Source organism: Acanthochromis polyacanthus, chromosome 3 (genome assembly GCF_021347895.1).
Source record: "Acanthochromis polyacanthus isolate Apoly-LR-REF ecotype Palm Island chromosome 3, KAUST_Apoly_ChrSc, whole genome shotgun sequence".
In the NCBI taxonomy this organism is placed as follows: domain Eukaryota; kingdom Metazoa; phylum Chordata; class Actinopteri; family Pomacentridae; genus Acanthochromis; species Acanthochromis polyacanthus.
This window is the reverse complement of record NC_067115.1, coordinates 9,712,547-9,730,835: the sequence shown is the minus strand read 5'-3', so window position 1 is coordinate 9,730,835 and position 18,289 is coordinate 9,712,547. Positions and strand designations below refer to the sequence as shown.

At 38.9% G+C, this 18,289-nt stretch overlaps 1 protein-coding gene across 1 annotated transcript; it reads left to right on the top strand.

Annotated features, from left to right (window-relative positions):
• The first annotated feature begins 1,049 nt into the window (after positions 1-1,049).
• On the top strand, positions 1,050-16,731 carry LOC110954764 (multidrug and toxin extrusion protein 1-like). Its single transcript, XM_022199446.2, has 16 exons — positions 1,050-1,485; positions 2,823-2,924; positions 3,010-3,078; positions 3,258-3,406; positions 5,026-5,068; positions 6,667-6,711; positions 6,814-6,911; positions 8,197-8,294; positions 8,652-8,833; positions 8,917-9,025; positions 10,795-10,870; positions 11,785-11,854; positions 13,473-13,605; positions 13,699-13,793; positions 13,871-13,934; positions 14,016-16,731. Exons 1-16 carry the CDS (start codon positions 1,312-1,314, stop codon positions 14,261-14,263), a joined length of 1,755 nt encoding a protein of 584 aa, XP_022055138.1. The 5' UTR covers positions 1,050-1,311; the 3' UTR covers positions 14,264-16,731.
• The last annotated feature ends 1,558 nt before the right edge of the window (positions 16,732-18,289 follow it).

Below are 18,289 nucleotides of genomic sequence, written 5' to 3'. Positions count from 1 at the left end.
TTTAATAATAAAGTGTAAAATTAATAAAAGGAAAAGGCATTTTACCAGTTAGCTTTGAACTGTTTTACTAGGATTTTCAAATGTTGTCAAACTGATCTGTAAATCTACTGAACAAGCTAAAATTTAATGCTCTGTAGCAGAAGAAGGAACTCAATAATGGATTCATTTTTATATTATAACTTTTGTTCAGGCTGATTTTGTATTTATTAGTTGATGCATATGTGATGCATTTGTCCATGCATTTCCACATTTATTCATGTATTTAAAATGCTCTGTATTCCTACATTTACCCTTGTATTTGTGTATACATGTAGTAGCTCATTCTTATGTTTCTACATGTATTTATTTTATGTATTTATACATTTACTGTATTTGTTCATGTATGCACTTCTACATATGTTTGTTATTTATCCATTTCTGTATTTCTACATTTCAAATTTTCTGTATTCATTTCTGTATTTGTTTTTGCATGTATTTCTATACTTATTTATTTCTGCATTTCTGTATTTATATATTTCTAAATCTCTGCATTTCTATATTTATGTTTTCTACATTTAGGTTTACATTTATAAATTCCTAAACAAAACAAATTAGTTTTTGTACTTCTACATTTATTTATCATGCATTTATTCATTTCTGTGTTTCTACATTTATTATTTATACATGCATTGTGTATGAACGTAAGTCTGCTTTTCGTATTTGTTTATGTGTGAATTTCTACATTTATGTATAATAGATTGACTAATCTCTGTTTTTACAACTGTGTTTTTCTACCTTTGTTTATGTGTGCGTGCATTTCTGTATTTATTTATTTGTTATTTCTGTTTCTTGTGCATGCATGAATTTCTACATGTATTTATTTTGTATTTAGACATTTCTTTATCTCTATATTTCATCATATATTTTATTCTGCACTTCTGTGTCTGCATGTTAATAACCTAACTACACTTGAAAAGTGTTTAACTTGTAGTTTTTATCACTTGGATGTATCCATGTATTTATAAATACTGCTGTCAAACAAAGGCACACATATTGTTCCACCGTGTTTACAGCTCTGCAGGACAGGGTTTGTTTTTTTTTTGTTTTTTTTGTTTTTACTGGACCTGTGCCAGTACCTGACCCCCACAGTGTGCGCTTGAATGCATCACCAGGCTGAGCACATGCTGCTGTGGGAGTTGGACCCTCCTCAGTCTATAAACACGTGTATCTCCCTCCTCTGCTGGGTTAAACCCAAACTCTGAGTCCTGCAGCCTCCTTCTGCTCCTCACCGCCGCAGGATTCAGTCCGGCCGGAGACGCTGTTCGCTCAGACATGGACGCTTCTGGTAAAACCACAGATGGAGCCAAAGAGGATCTAAAAGCGGCTGAATCGTGTGTTGGGGACTCCGGTGGAGCTCGTGGCTGCTGTCCGAGGAGGATCTGCGGCTGCATCCCGCCGCTGTACCGCAACGAGCTGCTGCAACTTCTCCAACTCGCGGGACCAGTGGTGAGATGATGCGTCATTTGTCTGCGTAAACGGAGAAGTTCTCATGTGTCTGGACAGTGATTGGAATCAGTTACTGTATCAGTCTCTTATAGGTGTGTCCGCAGATGTTTTATTTCTGTTTCTTTATTATCAGACGTAAAATAAACCTGTATTAAAAGCTCTCATCCATTTGGCATCACTAATCCTCCCCCTCTGTTCATTGGTATTAGTAGGAAGCACTCATCATTTACTGCAGAATGTGTCATGTTTCATTACAAGGTGAACTAAAATCTTTAGTTTATTTACTTGCAGCCCCTCTTTAACATGGGGGCCTCATTATAATACAGATAAGGCTCCTATCCTTTAAGTTTATAAGGTGCTGCATGCAGATTTGCAATAATCAAATTGGCAGAAATTCATTCCATGTATTAAACATGAAGATGAAAAAAGGAAATACATAAATAAAACATAAAATTGTAATATTCCAGCAGTTTTGGCACCAAAAATATTGTAAAGTATTGCCATAGTTCATAAAATTAGACAGACAGACAGACAGACAGATAGATAGATAGATAGATAGATAGATAGATAATACTCTGGTTAAAACAAACAAACCTGGGCACTGTAAAGCTTTCATCCAACTTTAGAAATATTTTTGCAGTATTAAACTTGAATTTAACAGTTTAATCTGTAATATTAAAAAGAAACATTTCTTATTTTTGTTTAATTCAATGTAGCAGACAAAAAGATTTGTTTTTATCTTTTTATTTAATTTTTTTCATTTAAAAAATAGTTATTCATATCATCATAGTACTGCTTTGTGTTGTGTGTTTACCAGTTTGTTTGTTTCCATCAGCTGGTCATCAAGTTTTCATTTCATCAGATGTTAGTAAAAAAAACAACAACACATAGTCAATATTTAGGAACAATACAGATATTTGTAGTGCAAATTAAAAAATTAGGAAAAGCTCCAGCACAAAAATTTGCTTATTTAGGTTTTACATGTTGAATTAAATGAAAAATGTTCAACATTTTTCCTTCAGTATTGATTTGCCATTGATGCTAAAATAACACTTTTGGAAAAATTGGGAATCTGTTTTTATAAATATTACACTGATAACCTGGAAAATTTGATCAAATAATCAGCTGATTCCTGGTTTTGCTTAGACTGTTTATTTCAAATAGATGTCAGATCATCTCGACAGATGCTAGAAACCACAACAACACAGGTTTCCTCAAATACTGGATATATTTTAAAGGCTGCTGAATCTTTGCCCAAAATTCTGATGCCTCATGTCAAGATTTACTTTTCTTTCCATGTTTTTGTGTGATTTTGTGGATGCTGTTTTTGTTCTCAGGTCATTTCCCAGCTGATGGTCTTCATGCTCAGTTTCGTCAGCATGGTGTTCTGTGGTCATCTGGGGAAAACCGAACTAGCCGCAGTTTCCTTATCGATTGCGGTGAGGAGAATCGTCAGCACTGGTTTTATGTAGCTGTTACTGACAATATTTTGCTGTAAATCTCATGTGTTTTCTCGCTTTGCAGGTAGTGAACGTCACCGGTATTTCCATTGGCACCGGTCTGTCGTTAACGTGTGATACACTCATATCTCAGGTAGAGTCCTGACCACAGGCTGTTCTTTCGCTTTATTTATCCAACCAAACAGGACTGCTGGGTTCCCATGTTGTCCTGCAGTTTCCTTCTAAACAGCTCAGCAGTGAGCTTTAGTATCGAGTGACTTTTCTTGGATCAGTCGTCCTTTGTTGTGACGTGGACTCTGCTGTTCCCCACAGACATATGGGAGCGGTAACCTGAAGCGTGTCGGCGTGATTCTCCAGAGGGGGATTCTGATTCTGCTGCTGGCCTGTTTCCCCTGCTGGGCGGTCCTCATCAACACCGAACCTCTTCTACTGGCTGTCAGACAGAGTCCAGAGGTGGCCAGGTCAGCCCTGTTAATCCTCCTGCAGCATCTCATTCAGTGACGCTGCTCAACTTGAACTTGAATCCTCTGATCATTTGTGCATGTTAATCCTCTGAACACTTGGTGTTTTTACTCATGTCACATTTTTGCTCACTGTGGACTCATTTTCACTGCAACATGAAGTCCTGCAAATACACGGTGGCTCTACACTGAAGATATTTTGCTACATACATTTTTGATTTGTTCCCATATTTGAGGCTAAGCGTAAACACTGGCTGCAGTTTAATCAAGAAATCTCTGAATTTTTGTCACATGACTTCTGATCACAGCTGAACCATTTATGGCTTCATAGTTGAACTGAGGAGTGTAGAATTCTTTGTTTTTCACAAAATCCGGTTAGATCAAATTATGGATTATAGAGTAACTTGTTTTTGACTAAATATCTCAGTTTTAATCATAGATTTGGTTAAGTTGTCCTGTGGGACGGCATGTCGTACAGGAGTAGTTCAAGATACATCTGTAATTTGAAAGACTCTTTTTGTTAGTTTGTGGCCCTGGTAAATGTTGTAATTTTGGCCATTTTAAATAAATAACACGCCTTTCAATCCCTCTGGCAGGTTTTGGGGTTCAGAGGGTTAAATTAGTGGTCTAAGGACGCCTCTACATTCCACCTGCAATAACCTATTTTAGGTCCACTTGCAGCAGCAAAAACAAGCTGTTGTCTTAACAGTGCTATATTATTCCATTTTAAGTGTAGATAGAACAAACTCCTCAGCAAACAATTGCTTATTTGCACATCCAGGAGATGCAGATGGCATTGTGATGCATCCACCTAATAAATGTTTTGTCCAATGGGAGCAAAAATCTTTCCACAGCTAAATGCTTCTCTGTGATAACCAACTAGCCGCTAGCTCTATCTGTCAGCTGGCGTTATACGTTGCAGAAAACTTTGTGTAAGTTTTTAGCGCTTTTGACCATGTGGGTGGTGAGAAACAACCTAGAATTATGAACCACTGAGCTTGAAGTTGCTGAAATACTCTGGGAAATTGTTGCAGAATTGGGTGGTAGTTCTTTCAAGGTTGACACACGTAATGATTTGATCAAATGTTCTTTTGAAATATTTGTTTAGCAGATCTGCTAATCGTCAGTGTGCTGCTTCTTACTGTCTGCAGCACCCATAGCAACCTATCATTTCAGTTCTGACTGCTAAATAATGTGAGGGCATGTGTTATTCATCTGGGAGATTATCAAAACTTTAACCCTTGCTATGTGTCTCTTCATTTTTTGGTTCCTCTCAGGAAATAAGTAATCGTCAAACATTGTCAGTTTTAGCTACATTAAATCCAGTTTTCTGCAAGAATGAGCAGTGCCCTCTTCACCAGTTTTGACTTGTAAAAAATTATTAGCCAGATTCTGGTTTAGATCTACGTCACTGTGCAGATTCGTGCCTTCCAGAGGTTCGTCCAGTAGTTTGGTTGTGAATGATTGATCTTGATTTCTACGTAAAGGTTTCTTGAAACAACACTCAACAAAACATTTAACCTCATGTTTCATAACCTCATCCTGTATGCCTGTGATGTAGATTCTTACGTCACAGTCTAATAGTTGGATGTTTGTTGTGCTTGTCTTTCTGCATGAAGACTCTCCCAGCTCTATGTGATGATCTTCATGCCGTCTCTGCCGGTGAGTTGTAGACGCTGATGTTTCTGAGCAAAAGACTCAAGGATGATTGGGTTGATTTAGATTTTAATCGACTTCTGTTTAGTTTTGTGCAATTTTTCATGGTTTCCACACAGTGAAACCTACTGACTTTAATGGATTCAGGCACTCTTTTTCCATCACACTCACAGCAGTTTGGGTTGTTATTAAAATCACAGGTCCAAAAATTCCCTGAAAAAAGTCCCGAAGACCTGGAAATGTATGACTCAACACCAAACCGGGCTCATCTATTATTTGAAAACTGGGACTGGGACTTATGCTAAGCAGACAAATGTTGGTTCTGAACCCATCCGAGAGGCAAAATGTTGCTCCGTAGGGTGGCAAAGAAATTATCGGTCCCACTCTGCCTCTGATTGGCTGATTGACTAGTCTCACTCATAACATCCTCATTTACCAGCCAATCAGGTTGCACTTTTTATGACTAATTTCATCTTCTCACACTGCAAAAAGAAAATCCACAGCTGGGAGACACAAGCCTGACCAGTACCAATTTCACAGCTGATTAACAAGTTAATTTACAACTTAGTGTCTCATTTATGGTGATCTAACCAGTTTTATGAAGGTATTTGTCAAGTTTTATTTTAATACATCAAAAACTACAATTGTTTTTTTTAATGTGTTTTTTCATGTGTTGAAATTTGTTTGGATGACAATATCTACCAACTATTAAAGGATTAAAGCTTGAAACTGAAATGAAAAAAAAACACTTTGAAAAACAGTTGATAAAGTTCAACAAAAGTAAAATATTTTCACTATTGGGACCAAGCGTTTCACAATATAAAGTGCAGTGTATGTTTGGTTTTGTATTATTGCTACATGCAGCTACATATGATTCAGAAAACGTCACAAGTTGACTTCTGCATGATCTTTGTTTTTTGTTAATGTGGCTCAAAAGTGGGACTTTCCATTACAACTTCATTGTTTTTCAAATTCCAACTTACCCAGAGATTATTTGATCTACTTGTCTAATATTACATGTGCTGAATCAAGAACATGATGAGAAATAACAGTGAAACCTCAGGCTTTATTGTTTTTAATTCTGAGACATTGTTGTTCAAACAGCCTCAAATTTAAATTTACAAAAACAAAACAAAACAAAATGCTAAAAAAATGGATCCATGGGGGAGATTTCTTAAATATCTTAAAAAGTATTTGATATATCAGGCTAAGATTTTACAGATATCACATAAATATCCATATTTTATGCACTAAATCAGAGGTGGTCGAGCAGAAGGTCAATGATGATTTGAAATGAAACACAAATACAGCTTGTTTAGAATCAGAGTTGGTTCAGAGATTCATATAACACTAACTTTAGTTTAATATTATACCAAAAACAACCGTCTGTGTATGTTTAATGCAAATCCGCACGTGTTAGCATGCTGAAATATTGAAGTAAGACGGTAAACATGGTAACCATTGCGTCTGCTAAACATCAACATGCTAACATTGTTTATGTGAGATTCTTAACATTTAGCTCCAAGCTGCCCTGTGTCGGGGATAATTTTCTGTTTGCTTCAGTCAAAGAGATTCTGATGCAATTTTCTATTTTCCCTCCTCAGGCTGCTTTCATGTACCAGCTGCAGGGGAGGTATCTCCAAAATCAGGTGTAGTTTCTCAACACAATGCAAACATGATGAAAGGTAATAATATGTATTTATTATATATATTAAATTAACACTTACACCAGGCTGTGCTGTGGTTTACAGGGAATTATATGGCCTCAGGTTATAACTGGAGCGATTGCAAATGTCCTGAATGCAGTGATCAACTATGTCCTCCTGTATCGTCTGGACATGGGTGTGCTGTAAGTTTTGCTGCGTCATTATTATGTTGTATTGTTTATTATTCTACTATAAATCTCAGTCCATGTTAAGAGGAGTGCACTGTGAAGCAAAATTAATGTGTTAGCAAAATGTGTTGAGCCCAAACTCACAATTTTTAATGTCATGAACCTGCTGGGTCACCATGGTAACTGACGCTGCACAGTCAACCTGAGGTTCTGTTTGGAGTTTGGAATTTAAAACAGCTGTATGAAGTGTTGTCCTTTCATCGATTTCTCTCCAGATGTTTCTTTATGAGTGATCAGCTGATAGAGCACGTTGCTTTTGCAAACCTGTTTAGCTAAATGTTAGTTTTTCTGTTGAATAAATCTGTGAAGCTGCAGCAGCACAAACTGTATACATTAAATTGGTGATGCAGAAAATACATAACCGTCTTACATTTGGTCCTGATTTTCTGCAGAATTTGTTTTATACTGCTGGTTTTCGCGCTAAAGGAACACAGATTAAAAAATGAATCGGTCTGCTGGTATTTTTCACATAATACAATTAATATTACTTTGATTTGGCAAAAACTATAATAATTCCCTTCATTATATTTCAGTGTCACACTAATATGCACTTTCTCAGTTTGTAGTATGAAGGAAGTTTAAGAGCTCTAATGTGCAGCTGTCATGATAGAAACAAGCGACTGCACTGAGAGTCACTGAGTGATAAAATAAATCTATTCATTGACACAATAGACAGTTTTTTTTCCAGCTTTCCTCTCTGGCATCTTTTGCAGTAGCAGCACTTTTAAACACCTGATCTTAGTATTAAAAGAACCTGTGTCTGGTGTGTGGCAGGCAGCACATGATTGGTCTGTTTTGTGCAGACTACACTTTTTATAGTTCTTTTGCAGGATCAGAAAACTTGTTATCATCAAAAGTTAATTAAGTAAACTGTCATGACACTGACTATCTCTGACTGGGCTTTTAGGTTTTGTTGAACCAGCTAACCAGCCATCTGGTCTATTAAATGTGATGTACACGGTATACAGAGTAAATTAAAAGCTCTCTTGAATTCAAACATGCAATGAATGTTATATGATGGCTTAAATCATAATTTTAATTTCTAATTTTAGTTGTGTTCATCTCGTGAAACTGAGCTGTCCGGTTCTGAGGATGCAGGTTTTGTAAATATAAGAATTAAAATGAATCTGAACATGAAAGTATATACAGTAAGATGTAGTCTGATAACAGCTGACTTGAGGTGGGGTTTTTTTGTCTTCATTTCTTCTTTGCTCTGAAATCTTCTGTTTTTATCTCCCAGTGGATCTGCAGCAGCAAACGCCATCTCCCAGTATGTGCTCGCTGTGTTCTTATTTGTTTACATCTGCGTCAGAGGGCTGCACAAAGCCACGTGGGGAGGTCAGTTCTGTCACTTTCTCATCTCTAACAGTTAAAACTTCAACTTTAACTTCGTCAATTGCTTTAAATATCTCCTTCTGTCCAACAATTTCATCAGCTTATGCACCAGTGGTTGCTGATTGTAAACATGCCAGTGTGTAATGTTTGACAAAATTAGTTAGACTCTTTAACTGTGTTCTGCGGTGTGGAGGAGAGGTTAAAGTGGTGACGCAGCATCACTTTTGAGACTGCAGGTGTTTCAAGTGAACTTTAATCCCATTTTGAGATTTCTAAAATGCATGTAATATCTGACTGGTTTGTCAAACACATCAGCATCTGTGTATCTAAGCATGAAAGCTGTTGTATTGTGACCCTCAGGCTGGTCGATGGACTGTCTGCAGGAGTGGGGACCCTTCATTAAGCTGGCCATCCCCAGCATGCTCATGCTCTGTTTGGAGTGGTGGTTGTTTGAAATCGGAGGGTTCCTGGCCGGTGTGATCAGTGAGGCGGAGCTGGGAGCCCAGTCAGTCATATACCAGCTGACAGTCATAGCTTACATGGTAACGGTTTCCTGCCTTCAGCTGTAGATTGCCTGCAGATTTACTGCACCTTTGGGAGTTGCATGACATTTTTCTCCCCTCAGAGTCCAATGGGATTCTCAGCTGCTGCCAGTGTGCGGGTTGGAAATGCTCTTGGTGCAGGAAACATCGAGCAAGCCAGGCTGTCATGTAAAGTGCCCATCGTCACTGCATGTAAGAACCAACACATACAGCACACGTTTCCTGGGTTATATGAACAGAAAGTAATGAACCACCTGCTGATTTTTTTAGCGCCTCTTAACTGTTTGATTTGATATCGCACATGATTGTGAAGACACCACAGTTAGCCGCTGTTAGCTACAGCAGCAAATGTTCTGATATTATGCAACTACTAAACATGCTGCTGCTGTACAACTTTGTAAGTGACATGAACAGCCTTGTTAAGATTAACCCTTTGAATTCTCAGCAGGCTTTGAGCTTTTTTTTTTTTTTGAGGAAATATCTTAACCATGACTAGAAAGAAAGTGAACTTCAAAATCTCTTCTGTGCGGTACAGCAAAAGTTATATTACAGTGTATATAGAGAGTATATAGACTGAAATGAAAAAGAACAAAATTAGAATTTCTTCATTAATTTTGAAAATGATGGGAGTGTCCACATATTTATGGACCTGATTGTACATTTGACCCTGAAGTCACAAAACACACTAAAACAAACATCTTTGCACTTGCGTCTGTGAAGACAAAAAATGCATGATATCCATCCATTTTCTTCTGCGTATCCGGGGTTGGGGAGGCAGCTGACGAAGCAGGTCATTCCAGACGTCCTTAAACCTCCAAAGGAAGTCTTCCCAGAGACATCCGAATCAGATTACCAAACCACCTCAGCTGGCTCCTTTCAACGCAAAGGAGCAGCGGCTCGACTCCAAGCTCCCTCCGGATGTCTGAGCTTCTCACCCTATCTCTGAACTCATTTCACATGCTTGTATCTGCGATCTTGTTCTTTTGGTCACTACCCAGAGCTCATGGCCATAGGTGAGGGTTGGGACATAGATGGACTGGTAAATCAAGAGCTTTGCCTTGCGGCTCAGCTCCCTCTTCACCACGACGGTCCAATACAATGCCCCGGCTACACCTGGAGTTCCTGTCTATGGACACCACAAACAGGATCAGAGACGAGAGGCAGCCCTGGTGCCGTCCAGCACCCACTGGAAATGTGTCTGACTTTGTGCCGAGTATCCGGACACAGCTCTCACTTTGGATGTACAGGGACCAAATGGCTCGTATCAGCGAGCCTGCTGCCCCATATTCCCTCAGTATCCTCCTCAGAGCCAATCAGAGGACACGGTCGCAGGCCTTCTCCAGATCCACATGTGGACTGGCAGGTCAAACTCCCATGATCCCCTCAGCAGCTTCTTAAGAGTAAAGAGCTAGTCTACTGTTCCACGACCGGGACGGAATCTGCAAAAATGCATGATAATACATGAGAAATGCATGACAGGAGTCCATACATGCAGCAATAATACAGTGAAATTTTGCATTCATTAGAAACTTGGAATATTCTGGGTCACATTGACTCAGGCAATCCTAAAGTGCTTCTGTTTTTTGCTCTGTGTCACCAGAGTAAATGGCATAAATTTAACCAACAGGTGGCAGCTCTGTGCTGAGAAATATTCTGCAAGGTTGTCAGAAAATTAAGATTGTATTCATATATTTGTGAGGATGATTTCTGTGGATTAATTGTATTCTTCAGACAACTGGCATCAATTAAAATGACATGAAATGCAGTTGCAGTTTATTATAAATGTGTTCTTGATGATGTTATGACATACTCAGGTTTGGTGTAAGAACCACATCTGTAAACAATTGGACTCTCTTTTCTCATCATTTTTCTCCTTTGATTTCATACAGAATCAGGTTTAAACTACATTTTTGTTTAATATTCAACTCTTTAAATAAAATCTTCTGCCTTTCTTGTTGCAGTCATAATTGCGTGCTTCGTTGGAGTTGGTCTCGGCCTCAGTAAAGAGGTCATCGGATACGTTTTCACCTCAGAGCCGTAAGTAAAATCTAATGGCGAGAGAATAATTCACTTATTTTGTGTTTCTTTAGTTGCAATCGATGTACCACAGCCGGTTGTTCCTTGTTGTTGTCCAGGCTGTTAAACATTAACTCAGGTCATCGCCTTCATGCCGCCTCACAGACACTGAACTCCTGATTGATGAAGCCAAATAAAACGCAGCTATTCATTCCTAGAGTTCACTGTATCTGTTGCCCAGTTTCACTTAGCTGTGCCTAATTAAACCTCTGTACTCCACGTAGCTTCTGGACATTTTCTGCTCCTGTCACATTTTTACTCACTGTGGGTTCAGTTTTTCTCTGCAGTGTAAAATTCTGCACCTCTATGAAACAATGACTAGAAGAAGAGAGAACTCAGAAAACTCAACATGACACAGTTAGAATGGCATAAATTATAAAAGAAGGGACAACTAAATGGAATGACTACATTTGTGTGACGGAGCACAATTTTTTGTTTTTGTTTTTGTATTTTTGCAGAGTGTGGTTGCAGCAAGTGATTCAGTTTTGAAACATCTTTCAATGTGACTCGTCAAATAAAGTTATTTTGGCAAAATATCATGATTTAACTTTAGATTTTTTTAACCTCAGATTTTTTTCTTTTAATTTACTATAAGGATTGTTGGAAAATTGAGCATCTTGTGGGGTTTTTTCTGTTTCTGCACTTTCAAGCTTTGATAAATGGTTAATTTTGTTTTAGTTTTTTGGGATTTTTTTGTGTTTTTTAAGATGATGTGCCTTTCAAAGACATTGTGATAATGGTGCTTTGAAAGACTTTCAAAAAGTGACAGTACAGCACACTGTTATGGGACGAGGGTGGGATTTAAAGAATCTCCATCTTTTTAGATTTAAAGACAGTGATTGGATGGGCTGAATCTCCGTATGTCTGTTTTTTAGAGAGATTTTGCAGAGGGTTTCTGATGTCATGACTGTATTTGCTTTCACGCATCTTGGTGATGCCACTGCGGTAAGTGTCAATCTTTATTCAGTATTCAGAATTTCAACCTAATAGTGACACATACAGACACAACATACTCTTGTACAGCCCACATGTGTTATGGTAGTCTTGAGTTTCCAATTATTCCTATAACTAATTTCCCTAATGATGAAGCAAAAAACAATAATGCATTTTGGTTCATAGATTTATTGTAGGTCTTCTGTAAATGTGACAACATATGCTGAGTCAAAAATATACATACAGCAACTTGAAATATAAGTTTTGGTGATGTAGAAGATTGTGTTAACCATATTTTCTTAGTGGTATGGCCCACTGGTAACTTCTCGTACAGCTGGTGGCTCCTCTGAGCAAATTAAAACAGGGCCCGCTTGATGCACTTACTAGACTGCAAACACTACAGATGGAAAGTTTGAGAAGTTCAGCATAGATCTGAAAGAGCAAATCATTAACTTGAACAAGTCCGGAAAGTCACTTGGAGCCATTTCATAGCAGCTACAGATCCCAAAATCATCTGTACAAACAATTTGTAAGTGTAGAGTGTAAGGTACAGTTGTGTCACTGCCATGATCAAAAAAGAAAGTACAAACTATCACCTGCTGCTGAGAGACAGTTGGTGAGGATGGTCAGGAGTCAACAAGAATCACTACAAAGCAGGTCTGAGACAAATTAGAAACTGCTGAAACACTGGTGTCAGTGTCCACAGTGCTATACATCGACGCGAGCTGAGAGGCTGCCATGAAGAAATATATTCTACCTCTAGAAGCAGCATCTCAAGGATTGACTGTTGTTTGTTTCTCATCACATGGACAAAGAAAAGGCCTTCTGGGGGAAGTTCTGTCATCAGATGAAACAGAAGTTTAACTACTCGGCCACAATGTCCATAAATATGTTTTGAGGAGAGAAGATGAGACCTTTAACCCTGTCGAGCATGGTGGTGGCATTATTATGCTCTGAGGCTGTTTTGCTGCCAGTGGAACTGATGCTTTACTTTAAGTAAATGGAGTAATGAAGAAGGAGGATTACCTTCACATTCTCCAGGAAAATCTAATACAATATCATGGGCTAGAAAGTTGTGTCTTGGATGCAGTTAGGTGTTTCAACAAGACAATGACCCAAACGCACATCAGAATTGGTAAAGAAATGGTTAACTCCAGGTAGAATTAAGCTTTTAGACTCGTCCTCCAATGTCCTGACTTTAAAAAGCATAAAGAACCTATCACCAAATCTGTGTCAGAAAGTCAACAAATTTAGTTTCATTGCACCAATTCTGTCAAGAAGAATGGTCAAAGATACAACCAGGAGCTTGTGGACAGCTACCAAAAGTGTCTAGTTAAGGTGAAGATGGCCAAAGGACATTAAACCAACTACTGGCCTGACTGTATGTATATTTTTAACCTAGCAGATTTTGTCATATTCCCAAAAGATATATGAAAGAACCAACATGTATGCCTGTTTTTGTGACAAAGATGGATGTGTGTCAATGATTCTATCATAGACAATTGAGACGTAACAGAGTCATTGAAAACTCAAGAATATCATAATATGCATATAATATGCAGTGTTTCTAAACTTTTTTTCAAATCTGTATAAGATATTATTTGACCAAATCTGAGTTTATTTTTGGCAGGGAGTGACTGGAGGTGTTCTCAGAGGAGCAGGAAAACAGACCATTGGTGCTATGTGTAATCTGGTGGGATATTACATCATTGGCCTCCCCATCGGTGTGTCCCTGATGTTTGCAGCCAAGTTGGGGGTTGTAGGTAAGGATTGACTATCATGTGCTTGAACCACCATGTAGCCTCACCTGCTTTTTCAGGAAAGTCAGTGACCGTCTCCTCTTCCCTCTATGACAGGAATGTGGACTGGACTTACAGTTTCTGTTTTCGTGCAGTCAGTGGTCTTCATCGTATATTTGTACAGACTTGATTGGAAGAAGGCTGCTCAAGAGGTGCGTACCTGCATTGCTTTGTACTCTTTATACAACCAAAACATGCCTTTAATCGTTGCCCTTGTGTCTCTGATCAGGCTCTTGTGCGAGCAGGAGTCCAGACTAAAGAAGAGAAAGAGATGGTCGGGATGGAAAATAAAGGTGAGCTGTGAAACATCAACTGAAACACATATTATGTTACATTATCTCATTGATACTAAAGCTTCTCTTTCAAACCTCTAGACTCTAATCACAACCAAACCCAGGTCAACAACTCTCCATCCGGTTGTGAGAGGGCTGAGGAGGAGCACACATACCAAGAGGTGGATACTCCAGACAAGACTAAATCCACCACCACAGTGGGAGATCTTCTGTCAGTGACGCAACTGGTTCTACGTCGTGGCTTCACTTTGCTGGTCATGGCTATCATACTTGCTGCTGGAGTCGTCATCAACGAATTCCTCACCGAGGTGCTCAAAAGACAGCTTTGATGACATAAAGCAGGGAGACTGACGACTGTCGGGTCTGATGGCACATGGTTGCCTTTGATTATATACTTTTGTTAATTGTGACTCATCTTCTCTTGTGAAAGAAGCAAAAAGAAGATCCAAGTGTCAACAGTTTGCAGCGTTGTGCAACATTTTGCCAACAACCCTGGCATATGCAGTATAACTGTGCAGACCCAGACAAACCAGATAATGAGCCAAAGAGATCCCCATGTTCACCAAGGGCTTTAAAGCTGCAGTAGTGAAAATTAAGCCTAAAGTCAGCATTGATGCATAAGTTCACCTTTAAACCCCAACCTTCTGAGTAAGTCATATTTGTAAGGCCGGTATTATACATTCCATGTACATGAGAGTTCCCATGTTGTAAATTTTGTCATATCCCATATCCATATCAAGTCTGCAAGAGTCCTTCCACGGATGTCTACATGCAGCTCAAAGTTACTGTAAAAAAATTACTGTACTTGTAATTGAATGCCAAAGATAAGATGTGGCCTTTTGGCAGGGACCTAAAGGTTTCTAAAGTCGAAGAAGTTCTTATTTAAAAAGGTAAGCTTCCAGAGATTAGGAGCAGCCACTATGAAGGGTCAGTCGCCTCTACTTCCATGCCTGGATCAAAGAAAATCCAGGAGCATCTGGTTGGTTCAACTCAGTGCTTAACTGGGGTATGATGATGTGAAAGTTTTGCTAAACAAGGTTTAACCTATTTAAAACCTTTAAGACAAACAACAAACTCCTCAAATCAGTCCTCAACAGACAGAAAACCAGTGGAGGTGGGCCAGTACTGCTGTTGTATATTTTCCCTGTTCAAAGAAGCTGGATTTTGTAGCAACTGCACACGTCTGATTTGGGACCACATGCAAAGAATTGCAGTAGTCTAACCACTTGGTTAGTACAGCATATATAACTTTAATCTTAATTTTAAAAGGCAAGTTTTGCCCACTTAGTCGATCTGTGAAATTTGAAGGAGTGGTGGAGGATCACTCCAAGGTTTTTTGCAGAAGACTGATTATATGAACCCAAGGTGCCAAGTCTGCCATCAGAGTCATCCAAAAGATCCAGTCGACCAAACAAAACGATCTCTGTCTTATTTTCTGTAGGACTGAGAAAGTTGAAATCCAGGTTTTAATATATTTGAAACATTCCAGCAAGGACTGTCTGTCTAATTTGTATATCATCTGCAAAGCAATGAGAATTAATTTCATGTTTAAGCCCAAATGGCAGCAAATACAATGAAAACAGGATTGGGCCTAAAATGGAGTCTTGAGGGATCCCATAAGTAAGCGGGATGATAGTTGAAGAATATTTACCCAACTGAACGGAATAACTAATGTCTGTCAGGCTTAATCCACTGCCACACCACCCACTTTAGTATTGTTATTATCTGAAATGAACAATAAAAAGCCGTGTGATTGGAGAAGATCGCCTGTCACACGCTACAGGAAAACTCGGCCAGAAAAACAAGAAGTCTCATGTCCACTCAAACTAATTGAATTACAATATGCTGAGAGGTTAGTATGATATTTTATTGCCAAATGATGCCCAAGGAAATACTGCCTACTCCGTCATTTGTGGCCCGTTCATGTTCTGTTTCTGATAAATGTGTGATAAACATCAGGCTGGCATTTACTGTTATATACTGTCTCCTAGACCGTCCATGTCTAGTAGAAGTGGGTTTTTTTTGGCTGAATGGTGGCACTTGCCTATAAGAGATTTGTTGTGACTCCTTTTGACTACCATGATCTTACAGCTTTTCCAACTGTTTAATGCGTGCCTTGATACAGTGCCTTTAATTTGCTCAAATAATGAAACTGAAACAGCTCTGAGTAGAGTCTTTTCTTCTTTTTCATTCTGACAAAACTCTAACATCCCCGTCTCAACTTTGAGGACATCTGCTTTTGGACTTGTATGTTGCATATGTAAACTATTTTGGGATTTTCCATTGTTCCAAAAGCTTAACAGCGCTTCAGGTATTAACATATGATTGAATAGTGGATTCTGAGCTCCGTGAACAGTTAATTCCAAGATGTATTGATTTTAGAATAACGTTTTGGCTCTCTGTACCTTCTGACCAACCAAATATAAATATGAGAATATTTTTAGCTGCAAGACGCATATAGTCACATCTCATCACACAGCAGAATACTATGCGTCTATAAGATTAAATGATAAACTCCTTCTTTTGTCGACCAGAGGGTTGTTGTTGCCAGATCTAAACAGAAGAACGCCACTGTTAGGGTATCTTGTTGTTCATTTCAGATTCATTTTTGTTGAAGAATATTGTTTTAGTGCATATGTAGTTTTCAGTGTGCACCCAGTATCCAACACTTGTTATTTTATACACTTTCATTAATGTTTGTCACAAAAATGAATTGACTGCCAAATACAAAAGACGTGAATCAAGGTGTAATTCAGAAGTACCAAATAAGCATATAAATAAACTCATAAATAATTAATATATTTAGTCACCATGCTGGTTTCTTGTCTCTTTCAAATATTTTGTTCTTTTTTCTGTATCAGATGAATGCCTGAATATGCAGGTGTACGTGTGTTACTGTTAAACTGTTTGTTTGGTGAGTCTTAACACTCTCCGTCCATTCTCTCTGCTTTGGATCTCAAACCTCCGTCCATGTCTGTTACAGTCACTGCATATCACATAACACTGAGGTTTTGTCGCCTTTGGACTTACTGTGAAGATGTGATTATGACTGCACTGTTGATCTGTTGAATACTTTCAGACAGCTTTCTGGGTTTACTGTGAACTGTCAAAAAGTATATTTTTGCCTCTTTTGAAGGTCTCACCTTTAGTTTTCTTTCAGTTTTCTGCTTTTGAAAATCATCTAGTGGTCTTACGTCCTGAGGAATTAATGTCAACAGAAACCCTACATTTCATTTCACACTTAATTGCTTAGATATGGGACTGTTTCTTTAACTTCCTTTTGATTTTCCAAACCAAATCCACCCATCAGGCAACTGAGAGATACACTGTATTGACAAAAGCATTGGGGCACCTCTCCAAGTAATGAAATGCAGGTGTTCCAATCACTTCCATGGCCACAGGTATATAAAATCAAGCACCTAAGCATGCAGACTGCCTCTACAAACATTTGCGAAAGAATGGTCACTCTCAGGAGCTCAGTGAATTCAAGCGTGGTCCCATGCTAGGTTGCCACCTGTGCAATAAGTCCATTTGAGAAATTTCCTCAATCGTAAACATTCCGCAATCAAGCAATTGGGAACAACAGCAACTCGGCCAGGAAGTTGTAGACCACATAAAATTACAGAATGGGGTCAGCAGATGCTGAGACATACCATGTGCAGACATCACCAACTTTCTGCAGTCAGTAGCTACAGACTTCCAAACTTTGTGCGGCCTTCAGATTAGCTTTATTGACTATTAGTGCATAAAGAGCTTCATGGAATGGGTGTCCATGGCCGAGCAACTGCTTCCAAGCTTTGCATCTTTAAGTGCATTGCAAAGCTTGGGGTGCAGTGGTGTAAAGCACACTGCCACTGGACTCTCGAGCACTGAAGATATGCTCTCTGGAGTGACGAATCACACTTCTCTGGCAATGCAATGGACAAGTCTGGGTTTGGTGGTTGCCAGGAGAATAGTACTTCCCTGACTGCACTGTGCCAAGTAAAAAGTTTGGTGGAGGAGGATTATGGTGTGGGATTGTTTTTCAGGGGTTGGCCTCTTAGTTCCAGTGAAAGGGACTCTTAATGCTTCAGCATATCAAGACATTTTGGACAATTCCATGCTCTTGACTTTGTGGGGACAGTTTGGGGATGGGCCCTTCCTGTTCCAACATGACTGTGCACCAATGCACAAAGCAAGGTTAATAAAAATATGCATGAGCAAGTTTGGTGTGGCACCTGACTGGCCTGCACAGAGTCCTGACCTCAACCCGAAAGAACACCTTTGGGATGAATTAGAGCGGAGACTGAGAGCCAGGCCTTCTCATCCAATACCAGTGCCTGATGTCACAAATATGCTTCTGGAAGAATGGTCAG

Coding starts and splice junctions, on each gene's coding strand:
- LOC110954764 (XM_022199446.2), top strand. CDS start 1,312: ATGGACGCTTCTGGTAAAACCACAGATGGAGCCAAAGAGGATCTAAAA. Junction 8,295..8,651: donor GCACAAAGCCACGTGGGGAG/GTCAGTTCTGTC, acceptor TGTGACCCTCAG/GCTGGTCGATGGACTGTCTG. Junction 11,855..13,472: donor ATCTTGGTGATGCCACTGCG/GTAAGTGTCAAT, acceptor TATTTTTGGCAG/GGAGTGACTGGAGGTGTTCT.